The 16,643-nt window shown below is 40.2% G+C and overlaps 1 protein-coding gene across 1 annotated transcript in view; it reads left to right on the forward strand.

Moving 5' to 3' along the window:
- The window catches only part of si:dkey-215k6.1 (transmembrane protein 132C), a 322,194-nt gene that overhangs the window by 94,101 nt on the left and 211,450 nt on the right, over positions 1-16,643 (forward strand). Inside the window, exons 2-3 of the mRNA XM_042488311.1 lie at positions 13,168-13,586; positions 15,115-15,692. Of these exons, the coding sequence (XP_042344245.1) occupies positions 13,168-13,586; positions 15,115-15,692 (997 nt within the window). The remainder of the gene's footprint in view (positions 1-13,167; positions 13,587-15,114; positions 15,693-16,643) is intronic.

Consider the following 16,643-nt stretch of genomic DNA (forward strand, 5'->3'; position numbering starts at 1 on the left):
GTTTCATATAAATTCCAAAAAAAAACATAAAGAACATGACACATATGCAAAATTTAATCCATTATCACAATGTAAGTAGTGAGCATCTTTTAGCCTGGTTTTTGTAGTGTGTCCTACACTGTTGGCACTAGTTGGTCCTTGTCCACTGTCTTGTGGTCGATTCTACTAACATTGGACCTGGTGGAGCCCGTCAGAGAGTGAAACGACTCTGATTGGCAGTTCAACTCAGTGCATAAGAAGAGAAATGGAAGTGAGGAAAGTAGTAAGGGAGGGGGGGAGGGGGGGGGGGGGGGGATTCTGACTCGCAGGCTGCCATGGCACCTCACAGACAGCCTGTCACTCAAAGCAGCGTTACCCTCAAATTTGCATAACTTTAAGCCTTAATAAAATGTAAACAGGTGAGTTATATAAAAATTTTTACCTATAATTGTCATGAAAATGGAAATTTGCTATAGAGGCCCAAAATCATATTTGTACCATACATGTTTATTTCTGCTGTTAATTTGGGGCATTTTGCATGTTGGCTCAAACGGATTGACTCTATTTTGGAGCCAGCATCAAGTGGCCATTCGAGGAACTGCAGTTTTTGGCTGTTATGCATTGGTTTCATTTTTTAGGCCCGTAGGTTGGTATTTGTGTGTGAGCCAGTGTGAGTTTAGTAATGCCTGCACGTTGCTCCTTTATTTCCATCTCTTCCTTTCCCTCCCTCTGTCTTTGTCTCTCTCAGTGGTATGATGACCATTTGAAATTGCTCTTCACACTTCCCTGCTTCTGCCACAAACACACACTGTGAGAGACCGAGTGCAATGAACCCCCCATACACACACCCACACACTGCACACACTATGACATGAGTCACAGTCACAAAATTCACATCCACAATTCCCAAAGTCCTCCATCCCACCATCTTATCCTTGCTTCATTGGATGTTTCAGTCACTTCACCTCACCTCCTTCCTTCCTCCTACTTCTCAGAGAAGGAGTGGAAATGCAGTGGATGGACAGCGTGAGGGAAAGTGATAAGAAAACTGGAGAGAGGCGAGTTTGAATGAAAAGGGAAACATATTGTGTATTAAATTTAAATTTTTGGGGAGACATCGACTAGTAACTGTAGAGGCCACTATAATCACAGTCTTTAACAAAGTGAACAGCCAAAACACTGTTTTACTGTAAGTAATCATTTGGAAGATAACATCCTGACCTGAACAATGTGTTGAAAAAGGGTTGCGTTAGCTATACGTCTGAATTACAATAAGAGAAAGGTGATCATCTGTTGGAAAAAAAGCTATTTTGTCTTTGATGATTTATTATAATTTTAAGTAAATGAATTCATAAATATTCATAATGAATCTGGATGTAAACCGCCGCTGAATTTCATGTACTTGGTTGACAACTTAAGCTGAAAAAATAATGAATGAACTAAATAAAACAAGAACAGAACACTTTAAAACTAAGAAATTAAAATGTTTAAATAATGGTTTTGTCCCATCTTCATGGAACACCAATTAAAGAAAACCCTCTTTCATTTATTTTCGAGAAGACACTGATGGAGACCAAAACTGTACTATAATGCCAAAAAAACATTTTTTATTTTTTATATTTTGAAATGTGTTTATTTGATGCCATACACAGGTCTCATATTTTCTGTTTTAGATTCTAATTTTGAACCTAAATTATCACATTTAATTACGATTTCACTTAAATATTTATTAGGTTGAATTTAACACATTTAAGTAATTTAAGTACCTGCTGACATCCCATTATTTTAAAAAGTCATTAAGTTAAGCGTTAACCATCAGTTGTGGGAGACGTACTGAAGATTGTCGTGTAGCACCCTTAAATCAATGTTTACTACAGGATGAGAATAATGTCAGATAACATTAATCATCAAAGTTACGTTCAACTGAACTGCATCAACTGCAAGTGAATGTAGTTTGTTAGTAGCAGTGATAGTTTTTTATCAATTTCTAAGAGAAATTTTCTCCCTGGTCAACTTGCTGCTGTGCTCTATGGCTGTACTCAGGGTTTGTGAAAAGTTAGAGCAAATGTGTGGTTTATGCCACCGATTACAGATTCTTCTTTCATAGTTTTCTGTCTCTCGTATGTTTAAAATGTATGATAGGGTCACAGACACAGAGTTGACTGATGGAGGCAGGTGATTTATATGAAATTAACTCATACATCCTTGTCTGCACATTCAGTGACACCCATGGAAAGATGTACTGGGCAACAGAACAGGGCTAAAGACACACAGAGGGGAGGGAAGGTGGGTGGTATAAAGAGAAAAATTGAGAAAAAGAGGCAGAAAGATAGAAATGGAGAGGGGAATATTGGGTCCAAACATTAGGATGGGATGGGGGGTTAGTGGCAGCGGAGAGAGGTGATAGTCACACCATATCTGGGGAAATGTGACTCCTCTGACCCAATGACGGGGACATCAATCAACAAGTGGTGTGTGCATGTTTGTGTAGGAGTATTGAGGATGGGGGTACAAAGAGGTCTTTAAACACACCACAGACAAAGGACAAATTCAGAAGTAACTTAATCAAAATTGCAAAAGCTAATATAACAGTTGTGCCATGTTCGGATGAATTACAATTAGCAGCATTAGTCAGGGACTAAAGAGGTCTGGCAGTCAGCAGTTACATGTATGAGGTTATGAAACAACTTGAAAAAGTAAAAAAAAAGTCAGTAGGGAATGTTTATGCAGGAATTGTCGACTGCTGTTTGTAAAAACTCTTGCCACTAAAAGTGAAAGTGAAAACCAACCCCTGATTGGCTATATCTGCATTTTTTCGGGGCTCTAATTGGGATTTTTGCAGCTTCCTCTTGGATGTATGCTGCTTATGGTTTGGCACCTGGTTGCTACCTTTTAATAAACTCTCAAACTCACCTGCTCGCTGTGCCCAGGATGCAAATTGGCCTTTTCTTAGGATAGAGAAGGCATGAGTGGCTATTACTCATTACCTTCATAGGTTGGATTGGAGTAGAAACTGGTTAGCGTAAGGGTGAGAATGCCAGGGTAACACAGAGTAAGGCTGGTCATGCTTTCAGTATCCTAGGAAATGCAAATTCACACCCAGAACAATGCAATGATTTATATAATATCTAACAAATTAGCACCATAAAAACTGCATTGTCATGATACATTCTCAACATAAACTCACATACTTAATGAAAAATTATGTAGGTTAGGTTCAGGAAAAGAAATGTGGAGACAACGGACCTCAAAATATCTCAAAGTGCTCTTGGTTTCACACAGGACACAAACATCTACTCTCTAAGGGAAAGTCCTGTGTTTGTTTAACCCATCCACCACCCAAACCTGACTTCTTAGGCAGACTTTCTCTGTTTTTACTACTTCCTTCATTACTCACATCAACTCATGGTCGCATTATTGCAGCCTTTCTTATTACGTGGTTTATATACAAACTACTGGCTCATGATTACATGTGTTATGCGCAAATTCTGGTGCATTACTTTTTGTTGGTATACTATACATACAAGCAGTGCATCAGATCAGCCTGCCAGGACAGAAATGTCCTGTACACGGCAAAATAACAAGAAAATACAGGGAGAGGGAGAGTGTCTGCAGATAAATACACCTCCATGCACAATGGCTCAATAGTGATTATTGAGAAGGATTACTTTTGTATGAGTTTTTAGGAATATCCTGCATGGTATACCTTTAAAACATCACAACATACAGCAAGCTCAGACAAACTGCCTCAAGAAAGAAGGATAGCAGTAACTAACAGATACAGGTGGGAAAATATGAGGGGCATCTTGAATTTTAATATAATACATCAATATCACAGTCTTAAAGACTAGCTGAGCTGTATCAATACCTCTCTCGTTCAGTCTTGACAACCTTATCCATTATAAGCACTCTTGTTTCCAGTTTCTTGCAGGGCTATTGCACTGGGTTTCATAATATTTTAGGTATTATGCTTACTTTCTCCAGCCCCTGTACTACTAATTGGCATCCATCTTTATCTGTCGCAATAATCGTATATTTTACTAGAAATACAGCTTTTAGGAGATTGGCTCAGTTGTCAAATCCCCCAAAATGTCTTGAAACATATCCCAGCTAGTAACTGTGATCAAAATATTAACAGTGTGTTGACCCTTTTGGAGCCAGTGTAATGAAATCCGGGAATGTACTTCTAAATTACCACCAAAGTCATCCACATGTCTCCAGTAAATCATTAGCAATAGGTGCTGCATGCTAAGACTTTATAATGTCGTGAGTGACCACAGGTAACTTCAGTGACCTAAAAACTTTCATCTAATCAAAGTTTTTAAAGTGGTAATCTCCAGCAAAATTGGATCCTACATTTCTCATAATGCAATATATTTTTTTCATTAGACCCTTTGGCAGAAGGGGGCATGTCGTTTAAATGCTACTCTCCCATTTTGTAAAGCAAGCTTTCATTTATGCATTCAGTCTCAAATCTAGAGAACTCAACAGGGGTCATTTGTGAAGCTCCTCCAGAGCCACAGAGGACATTATTGTACACCAAGCTCAGCAGCACTCCCCATGGTTAGTTAGGTGATATTCATTTGGGAAATCATCAGAGTTCCTTTTAACATTTAAAAAATGAGCACCAGTTAGGAGACACTGTGCTGGACTGGAGATGGAGAGACAAGCTGAGAGGACGAGAGACAGAGAGAGACCACCAAAATAAATGTGTGCTTGTGATGAATGTTCTGCTCAAAAATAGAAAGCTCATCCCTCTCTCATCCTCTCCATCCTCTTTCACCCTATTACCTCTCCTCCTCAACACTCTTTCCTTCCTTTCTTCCACATCTCACGCCATCTCCGTCTATATATCTCCCCGTATCCATCTGTATCTCTCCCATCTCTTTCCGTCTCTCTCTCTCAGATAGTGTGCCATCTGTGTGATCAATGGAGTTAATTCTTTTCAGGAAATTCTTCCGTGATGGATTTTTCTTTGCTGTGCTCTGTCTGCACTATATTCTTTATTTTTTTCTTTTTTTGTCCAGGTGGAGGGTGGGGGACAATTTACTCTTGTGGATAGAGGCTTTGACTGAAGCAAAAGAAAACTGATGTTTTCATGCTTTTTCATCAAACACTCGTCAGTTTTAGACATTTTTGTATTCTAACAATCACAGATGTCGAGAAGCAGTTGCAGAAATATTTTACTTTTTATTGTGTGCTTCAAATAGCTTCGATTAATAGGCAGCTCTACGAATACAAGGAGTAACTGTTCAAGTGTACACAATAAAAACCTTAAGCAAGAAAAATAGGAGGACTGGCATGGAGGACAAAACAGATGGAGGAGAGCAGAGAGTGGAAGGAGAAGTAGTTTGTAAAAGGTTGTCATATAATAAAGCAAAATTGGGAGTAACAGGAAATCAAAAATTACATTCTGGAGCATTTTGACACCTTCTGCTTTGGCAATGCACGGCAACCTTGGACCATGCCGATGCACCACCTGCTAAAAAATGAAACTGAAAATATGCAAAGAAAGATTTAAGGTCTAGTGTTTAGGATTTAGGGGGACATAGTGGCAGAAACTGAATAAAACATAATAAGTAATGTTTTCTTTAGTGTTTAATCACATGAAAATATGGGGGGGGGGGGCATTCATATAGGCAGCAGGTCCTCGTTCATGAAGACTGCCATGTTGCACCACCATGTTTCTCCAGTAGCCCAGAACGGACAAACCAAGCACTGAGCTCGATATTGCCAGTCGCATTTTTGCATTTTCAGGTTTTCACATTGGTCACCATAGTTAGCAGGCCCTCCATGACAAGCAGCGTCTGAAAAACTTTTTTTTTATTATTTTGAAACTACTGTATTCAGTGTTTTTACCGTTTTAAATCACTGAATCTATTTGTTATGAAGAGGAAGAGCTCTCTATGGATAATTCAGCTCCTGGTGACAACTCCCTAAACATCTGGACTTTAAGTTATCAGAGAAAAGGGGCAGCACAGATTAGCAGGTGTGGAGTTAGTAGCCCATGTCCAACATGTTAAACAGCATTTGAAAAACACTGCTTTGTTACATGAAACTGCTTTATTTAGTATTTTAATTGTTTAAATCACAGGGCTGTTTGTTTTGAAGGGAAAAAGACCTCTGCAGATAATTCTGTTTCGGTTTAGTGGCCCATGTCCGACATGTCAACCAGCATTGGAAAATATTGACTGATATTTAACGTGAAACTACTTTTTTCAGTATTTTTACTGGTTTACATCACTGAGTTCGTTTGCGGAGAGACTTGTGTGGATAATTCGGCTCCCGGTAAAAACCTCTTGAACAATAAGCACTGAAGGAATTCTAACCAGGAGAAGTTTAAGCTGGTTGCAATCTGCAATACTCACCCATAGATTTCACTAAATTTCCCCAAAGCTTACACACTGAGCCTTTATGAAGCTATGGATAACGTGTGTGAAAGTGTTCACATTCAAGCTCATGTTTCTGCTGCGTGCAACAATTTGCCGTTGCAGAGAATGCTGTTGCAATATTGAGTTTGTCTTACTTGTCTAAACACACACAGGCACACTTCCAGACAGGCTGATGTGAAAGATAGCCCTGATCATGTGTGTGTGTGTTAACTGCTTCCCTCTAATTAAATATAAAAATCTGAGTCAATATTTAACCAACACAATACCATGCAGCACTGATACCTTTATCACGTCTTGGTATCTCTCCCGCTCACTCGAAACCCATCTTGCTTTGGGTCTCGCTGTCTTTCCTCCTTTCTTTTTCTTCCTGTCCTACACGCTTCACTGTGTTTTGATTATTGGCTGTGTGTGTATGTGTGTGTGTGTGTGTGTGTGTGTGTGTGTGTACACTTGGAAATAAAGCAGGATGGGCATTTTTTGGGGGGGGAGAGGGATCACAGATGGGCCTTGTCAAATCTCTGTACATCTGGCTTTATTCCTGTCCAATTTTCCACACGCATATAAACGCGTGTGCGCGCGCACACACACACACATTTTTAGATGCAGTATACTTTGTCTTACTTATGGCTCACCTATAAAAACCTATTCATATATGCACAGTTACACTTATGCATGTCGTACAAACACATACATGCACATAAAGGGATCCACTAGAGAACTCATAAATCCACACACAAAGGCACTTAGAAAAACACATACACACACACACACTGTGCAGCAGGACACAGCGGGTATGGACTCCTGTTGTGGTTGGTGGTTGCCAAAGTAATGATGCCAGGGAATCTGGACCATGCCAAGTTTAATGGTAGCCAATGGCACACCAGTGTTTGGATGCCAGATTTGAAAGGGAACAACACTGACTTGTTGTATAGCGCCACCTATTGAGCTGATCTTGGCCTGCTGTTCATGTCCGTAAATTATATTTACATACTAACTATTTCAGTTCAGGGAGTCTCTGTCCAGGAAAAATTTTGAATATTTCCAGAACACAACAAGCTATCAAGAGTCAACAGCAAGTCAAAATATGGTTTATTTAAAAACCATGATAACGAATAATTAAAGAAAAGAAATATGACCTAATATGAAAGGAGTACATTTGTTTCTTATATTAATTATTAATATATTAATGATTCTATCCAAGGGTCAACCTTTGCCTGCATGAGAAAGCTCTGCATGTGTGTGTTCGCCTGTGTGTGTGTGTATGTGTGTGTCAGCTGTTCGAGGTCCCTGTCCGGGATTGGGACATATGCTTCATAAGACTCCCGTGGACACACACAGACACAGGCGTTTGCATCTCAAGGACACCCATAATAATGAGAAAAGAATAAAAAAAAAAAACCCTAAAGCTTACTGAGACTAATGTGCTGATGTTTTTTGACCACACGACCTATCTGTCAATCAAAAGTGAATGATAACAAAGTACAATTGAAAATTAATCCTGGCTTTGTTTCAACCAGCCTTTTTTGCATGTGACTTTCAACCTCTCAGTATGGATGATGAGGTCCAGAACATGCAGTGTTTGCCTTCTGTGACCCTGCAGGTATAAATGTACACAATGTTGACCTCTAATCCTACTTTATTTCATGTTTGATTTTATTTAAGTATGGATAAAGCCAAAGAAGCTTTATATTTTACCTCATTATTATAATGAAAGAAATGTGTTCTTTCATGGCCCTTCAAAGTTTGCTTCACCAATAACTGTCTCCCTCATATGACACATGACCAAGCACATAACACTTGTGAATTTTAGTTCAGAATTTAGTTTTTTTTTTTCTTCTTTCTCTGGGTTTTTCCCCTTTTGTCTGCAATGTCAACTCCAAAACTTTATTAACACAGTGCCATGCACAATATTGGTGCAGGAGGGCATATCTGTCTATTCAAAAAGTTGCTTGAATTCTTCAGCGACAAAGATTCAACCATTCAATTTGGTGTCATTTGTAGTGAAGTTTATGCAGTCATCCTGTGTGACATAAAAATGCCAGCATCTCGAATCTGTCACACTGTACTTTTTTGTTCATTTTTTTCAATCTTCTCCCCCTCTTTTCCCATTTTGTCTCACTCCTTTTAGTTTCTCCTTGTCTTCTGTCTCACCCTCCTTTATGCTATTTTCCCTTTGTGTTTCTCTCTACGCGTCACCACCCCCCTGTCTCTCTTTCTCCTTTTTCCTGTCTTTCTCACTCCAAACTCATCCTTACGTGCCCACACACCATAACCAAACCAGCCTGCTTATTCATGTTGCACTGAGGTATCACTTTATGTCTCTGCTATTATTTTTTTGTGAAGTCGCCTCAGTATGACTTGCCCCAGACAGCGCTATGCTGTCCCACCCTCATTATATTTTCACACTCCGCTACCCTAGGACACAAGGAAACACACACAAACACACACACACACACACACACACACACACACACACACACACACACATACATTTCAGCTCCAGCCCACTTCTGTTTGTGTGTGTTTCGTTTGTGCCAGCGTGAGTTCCTTGGTGTGTTAAAATGGAAATCCCTCTGTCTATTTTTGTCATGAAATGCACTATTTTTTTATGATTTTTCTCTGTAGACTTTTTACAGCAGTAGCCATTTAATATATTCATGTTCCGTAAATGCCTTTTCTACAGTGTGCTTACTTCGGTTGTTAGTGGTTCCCATTCCCAGGTGCATTTCTACACACTGCACTGCACATGTCAAATCTCTGTAAATGTGTGTTGTGTAAAAATTTGGTGGTAAGCCTGTTAACTACTATTGCTGAATCACAGACTGCAAAGACATGGCCTTCATTAGCTTTATAGCTAACTAACCGTAGCTCAGCTTCTCAGCGGTTTTCCTGACAAAGATTGTTTTTTAGTGTTGTGTCGTTTACAAAAGTTTGGTTCAAACAGACAAATCTTTAGGGTGGACAAACTGAGCTGAATCACTTCCTGAAACGATCCATTTCAGTTCAGTTGAGCTCTGTCAATAGCAAGCGTACATGCAGGGCCACACTGAGTAAGTGATTGCATGTTCTGTAATTCATTCACTGAATGTACTTCACATTAAATGTACAGTAAGTCCTGAGTGATAATCAGTGAGTCGCTCAAGCTCACACCTCTCAGTCTCTCTCATGTCGTGAAATCTCAAGGTAGAAACTAGTACTGAATATTTTATTTATTAGTAGACCTAAAAAATGTGTATGTTGAATATAATAGAGTGGGACTCCAGCTTTGAGTTTGCAAATGGTATCTTTATCCAACTAAATCCCTGCCTCACTGGCTTATCCCTCATAAATGACCACAGTTCACTAGTTAGTGAGCTGAAGTAAACATTAGGCCATGTTTCAGTCCTGTGAGTGGGACTACGCAGTGGGAGCTCTGGTCAAGTGCTAATTGTGAGCAGTACATGTTCAGTTATTCGTTCACTGAGCATATAGTGAGCTTAAACCCTGTGAGGTCATAAGAGGTAGAGTCATTGGGGCTCATTTACTAATATGTGCATAGAAACGTTCTTACTCTGCGCATAAAAATAAGTGCACCGCAAAATTTACCACACGACTCATGAAGCATGCGCACCAGCTGATTTTGTTCTTACCTCTGTGCGTATGTTGGTAAATCAGAATCATTCTAAGATGGCAGGTTTGTGCCCGCTGTCTGTGATCAGCATGCTGCCTCGCCCTCATTTATCTACATAAGGAAATACATTAGCAGTGAGGTGCATCATGGAGAAAATGATGAAGTTGTTTCTGCGCATATTAAGGCTCTAACACAACAGTGTCGGACCATCAGCGACCATGAGCGTCTGTAAATGTAATGGCAGTCAGAAACAGCTGGCTACAAATACATACACAAACATATGCGCATTTTCTTTAAAATAAAAACTGGGACACTCAGTTTTCATAGTTGATCATTTTAATAATAATTGATGTGGATGAAAGGGTGTCAGTTTCATAGCTGTTTAATACATTTGATTAAGTAATCAGTAAATTAACTGTTTTAAAATTTGTCTATAGCCTTTTTAAATTATTACGGTTTGAATATGTCACACATTTAGTTACAAAGTTTTTATTTACATTTTCTAAGTAAGCCAAACCATCATCATTTGCATGAACACATGGTCTGAGGCAGTTCTAAATTTTTTCACAGAGTATGAACAAATTCAGGTAAGAAAATACTGATTAATTACAGACTTGTGCATACAGACTGTTTGTGAACGAGGCCCATTGAGGGGAGATACATTCCCTCTCAGTGGCTGCAGCAGGGATTACAAACTATCATGGCATCCAGTAAAAGACTACAAGACCCACAATAAGCCAGAAGGCAGGCAGCCAGGGCACTGATTGCTACCCAGCTGAAACAAATCAGCTGATTGTGGCGGAGCTGGAAGGGAGGGGGAGTCAGTGGCTGTTGAAGAGAGGGGAGTGATTGAGACAGACAGAGAAGAACAGAGTTTTTAGTTATGTTACCCAGGAGACAGTGAGCTGGAGTTTTGATTTACATAACTGTTTTTTGTTTTCTGTTACTTCTGTCTCAAATAATAAGTTGACATTGTAAAGAAGAGTGAATACACTGAGCTTAAGTCAGAAAGCATCGTTTTGATTGTCTTCATTTCCTGCACCTACACCTCAAAAGCTCCAGGAAAAAAGCTCCCGACCTCTCGAGACATCACAGCCCTGAGCGAGTCGCTCAAGCTCACCTTTTTCTCTCCCTCTGATTTCTGGAAATCTGGAAGTAGAAGCAATACCAAATATTTTATTCAGTAATTAGGTGTTGTGAAAATGTGCATGTTGCACAAATTAAGGTAGGGCTTAACTTTTAGTTTGTACACAATACCCTTATCCAACCTGATTAAACTTTTAGCTGTGTTTCAGTTCAGGTGTATGTTGTTGGAGCTCTGGGCCAGCATTAAACAATTCTTTGCACAAATCTTTTAACAGAACCTTTTGTATAACTCTTTTTAAGGAACAGATTCTATTTATTGAGTACACTGAAAAGTATGGCTTCTCTGCCCATCACTGCTTGGCCAAACACATCAAACTTAACTTTTTAATCTGCTTAAAAAACTTAACTTCTTAATCTTCTTAGCAGTGGAAACTAAAGGCTGATTCAAATATCTACATTTATGAAAGCGTTTAAGAAGGCACAGATAGATGTAGATGCAGTCCCTGAAGGCTCGGCTTCAAATCTTTGTTTGACATCTTGAACATTGAACATTCAAAACTTTAATGACCAGTGTATTATAATCATTGGGATATATTGGCAGACATGGAATATGATATAATACGTTTTCTTTAGGTGTAATCACCTGAAAATAAGAATTGTTTGCTTCTCCTAACCTTAAAATGAACTGTTTATATCTACATAGGGAGCGCGTTGTAGAGACTGACATGTTGCACCGCCATGCTTTTATAGTAGCCCAGAATGGTCAAATTAAACACAGGCTCCAGATGCGGCCATCTGCTTTTTTGTGGCAGCCACCGTAGTAAGAAGCCTAAGTGCAATGAGCAGCGCTAAAGTTACAAGGTTTGTGACGTGAAAGTGGTTTATTCAGTGTTGCTAGTGGTTTAAATCACAAAGAAAAACAAAAAAAAACCCTGCCATCATCTGATTCTGATTAAAATGTTGCTAAAACCTCATTGTTGCAAAGAAGTAGCTGACACGCCCTTTATCCAATGCAGCTCCACCCACTTTATACTTGTGAGAAGAGTACAGAGAAAAAAACAACAGAAATCTCAAATGTAAAATAACCAAAACTAATTTTGGCAAAACATAGTGTGTTTGCATAGTTCCCATGACTCCTATTGTGAATCTGAAAAAAAAGAATTTCAGTCCCTAAAATGAAAAAGAATTTACCAACTCTAACTAGCTTTCATGGTAGCTTAACCTCATACCCGGGCCATAAAAGTAGCAAGCTCTTACTGGACTTTACAAAACCATCATGGCTCGTGTTAGCATTTATCTCATATTCAAAGAGTTAACAATAAGTGATCAGTCTGGTAGCTCTATGCCTTGCACAATATAATGCTGACCAACCAAATGGCAGATGAATAACAAACACTGAGTGATGGAGGATAACGAGAAGGGATAAAAACTCCCTCCCATCACTGTGCAGTCACTGCAACCCCTTGTCCTCTCTGGAAATGAGATACTGCCCCAAAACCCCGGTAATCCCCGGCTCCAAACACTCACAATCTTTGCGAAATGTCTGGTAAATACACTCGGAAATGAATAAATATTGGATGTAAATATATGGAAATAAACTACCAAAGAGCAATGTGTCATTTTTGATATATGCTGGTGTAATGCCTTTTGAATGGAGATTTTAAATAAAGTGATGCATTAATGTAGAGCCCTGTGTGATGCTGAGTCGATCACTCTTGTATACTTGACTGCTGATGTGTTTATGCTCATTTCTCCTTGTAGAGAAACTGTGAAGAAACACTGTACTGTTGTGTATGTTGTGGCAGCAGTTTGTAATGCATGTGTGAATCTGTGAAAAAGTTGAAAGATGTGCGCATGCGTTTATATCAGTGTGTGTATCCACTAAAAATGCATTTCGCAGGTCAATGAGTCTCAGATTTACGCACTGTTTGTTGACTTGACTTTAATAGATGATTTGGATGCTTTGGTTTTCAGTTACAAATGACACTAAGCTTTCCATGTTTTAGCCAGGCTTTGCATTAGTTATTTTATGAAAGGCATGTTTTTATAATTATAATGACATTAATCTTTTCCTCCTCATTTTCTCTTCCCGTATCTCAGTGTGTGACAGCCATGCAGGAGCAGCAGGAGTCGGACCAGGAGGAGGCCTGGACTCCTCCCAGCCCCGTTTCTCCTCCTCCCTACCCACCTACCTCCCCGCCCAGTGCCAACTAAGTGGTGCTGACTCCGCCTTCTTTCTACGAGAAGCCAATCAGGAGGTTATGCGAAATGGCAGCCTGTCATCACGGACTGAGCCCTTCTTCCTCCACCAGCTGGAACCAGCTATCGGCGTCCCGCAATCCCTGCCCAGCGTCAACTGCAGCTACGGAAACCTTAGCATTGAGCAGCCAATCCCAGTGGAGCTGCTTCAGGGTCCGCCACCGCATCTGCTACTGACGACCAACCAGGTGACTCTGAATTGGAAGGTCAAAGGTCAAGTGGTGGTGCCCAAAGTGGGGTCAACACGACCCTGGATACAGGTACTGCCAGTTTTAATCTTCATTGACTTTAATTCTTTTAATACAAGTGAATAAAGTTTTAGGCTTCTTCACACACACACACACACACACACACACACACACACACACACACACATATATATATATAACACATTTTATGCAAAATACTTGAAAATATGTGAAAACATTTATGGAGTAATACTGTTCATGGGCAAACCTGAACCTCGTGCTCCGCAGCCGTTCAATCTTCGCTTCAGCTCCCACAGCGGACTGGCTCCAGTGTCTCGAGCAGAGAATACTGCTAATGTTGTCATGATCTTGATACCTAATTTCATATCACTAGTGATTTTTTAATCATTCACATCTGGCTGAGGTTAGTGCCACATTGTTCTGTGGTGTGACAAACTCTTAACACATTTATACCCCTTTTCCACCAGATTAGTGCATGCACGCAGGTAAAATGGTTAAACCCTGCTCCAAATAGGGGATAGACTTCTTTCCCATTGCCAGTAGACCAGAGCTGTGCACTTGGCTCTGCAGCAGTGTATGCCTTTATGTATGAGTGTCTGTGTGTGTGTGTGTGTGTGTGTGTGTGTGTGTGTGTGTGTGTGTGTGCGCACTCATACTTACTTTTTTTTTTTTTTTGGTGTGTCCATTTGACGTCTGGACAGTCTAGCAAACAGGTTGCATTAAAAAGCAGCATGGACAGAGGTCTGTGAAAACACTACCATGGTTACTTTCTTTATATATCTATGACTTAGTCTCTCCTTCAATGTCAGTGCAGACTAATTTGGAACAATGTTTTAATGCCATTTAGGTGGAGAGAGACGGTATATAGTGGCCACATGTCATTGCATCAGGCCGGTTAGGCAGCTAAAATTACTGCTTTCACCCTGGTGTTGTGTTTTCGTCATTGCCAATCAGAGCCTGAGGCAATAAATACCTTTTTCTACTGCAGAGTCATTTGACAGGGGTGTGGATGCCAGTTGTACAATTTTCTATTGCATTAAAAAGCCAGATGTTAGCAGGTGTTAGCAGGTGTTAGTGCAGTGGATATTTATTTTTGCCTGGATTTATTTACCAATATGATAATGCTAAACAAGAAGCATGAATAAATTCCATTACATTAGGATTTCATGTATCAATTTATAGTATGTTTGTCTATTTGTTCGTGGATTCAGTTATCATATAATTAATACTGACTGACTGAAGTGTCTTCTTTGGCTTTAAAAAAGGTGCAAACTGTGAGATTGAACCAAAACAATAAAGTTGCAGGCTAGAAAATGAACCATAAAGCTGCAGGGGTGCAGGGTAATTGATAACTCTCTCTGGGTTTGTCACTACAAGCAACACCTTTCACATCACACTGTAATTTTATCCATTGCTAATGTAAAAATATCGATTAGTGCAGCTTTAAAGAATATACTCAGTGCATATGCAGACATCTATCTACACAGAAAGAAAGAAGAAAATTGCTTGTAGAGCTGTCTGTCTACTAATTTAGCCATTATGGCAATATTATTATTATCTGCATTTGTTTTGTCCTCAGGTGCTGTTTTATCTGGTGGGGAGGCGCTGGGATGAGCCCGACCCGCCTCCTACAGCCCTCCTCCCATGTGTCAGAGCTGTGGCCATCCGTGACACCAGTGAAGCAGCACCCTCGGCGGGCTGCCGACTCGTGGGACCATCTGGCATCTGTGTTGTCCGTCTGGAGATTCCCCCAGCTTGGTTTACACCGCCACAAGTGAGAAAAAGACCTCCCGAAGTGACTCTACCATCAGTGGATGTGTATTACTCGATTATACCAGTGGAAGGAGCTGATCAGGAGTGTCCCTCTACTGTTAATGAGCCATGGAGGGGTCAGAGTGCAAATGTCGGGCCTCTTGGAGGCCTGGGCTTGGGTCTCGGGGGACAGTGGAGCCCCCTGGTGGATGGGGGTCTTCAGGACATGCTCAAAGCTGGCTCGGTGGTAATGACAATGGGCCCGGTTTCTGCCAAAGGAGAAAAATTGAGACTGGATGAAAATGTGGAGGTTCTGGTGCCACCCAGCCCAGTTCGACTTGGCAAGACGGTGGCGTTTGGCATCTACATGAAGACTGGTTCAAACACAGAGCAGTTTATACTGAGGTAGGAACACAAATACTTTCATCTGAGTTGTTTGACTTAAGTTTTATTTGGTATTCTGGTCTCTTTTTGTCTCGTTTTCCCTTTTCTTAGGTTTCTCTCCGAATCTTTTTTCTATCACCTCCACTTATTTGTCTCCTTCTCATCTGCTCTCTCTCATCTCTCAACACCGCTGCCTCCCGAGGTTGATGGCTGTCACCTTTGTGTACTCAGCCTCTTTCAGGAGCCAGCAATGCAAATAACAACCTCATGACTATTCATGACTGATCCAAGGAGAGAAGAAAACAGAGAATGAGAGGTGGGATAGGGAAAGGGTGAATGAGAGGAACTGGGGAGACAAGAAAATAAAAGAAGAGGCATAAAATTAGAGAGGGTTTTGGTTTCTCAAACTTAAGGGTGGTACCCAAAATGTTTCTCAGGTGTGCTTTGAGAGGTCACCTACATGGTTTCCACCATAATAGGCAATATGTTTTCATGCGGCTGTATCCCAGGAAACAAATTTCTTTTCATTTCTCCGGTGGAAAATGAATTTACAACCCCTGATCTAGACTAAGCGTGCATCTGCATCCCATTGCTGCCTCATCATTTCACTGACTTTAGGGATTTCAGGCTGACAAATGACAGATTTATCATTTTTTTGCATTTAATTATTCGATCCGGAGAACATCCCAACACACAACACCGAGGCTGAATTTAGCATCACTAAAACAATATACCCCTGAGAGGTTAGAACTATTGAGAACATTTTAGAGAGAGACTGTGAGCAACTTTAAATACATTTTTCACCATTTCAGTCTCACATTCACTCAAAGAAAACCTGGAACACACTGAACACGGTAATTGGCACATGTCAAATGTTTCTCCTTTTCACAAAAGGCTTGAACGTTTTTTCAGATCATTTGCGCAGAATGTCAGGGAAATCGATTTCACATAATGAAAGCTGCACGTTGTTAT

This window comes from Plectropomus leopardus, chromosome 6 (genome assembly GCF_008729295.1).
Source record: "Plectropomus leopardus isolate mb chromosome 6, YSFRI_Pleo_2.0, whole genome shotgun sequence".
NCBI classification, from domain to species: Eukaryota; Metazoa; Chordata; class Actinopteri; order Perciformes; family Serranidae; genus Plectropomus; species Plectropomus leopardus.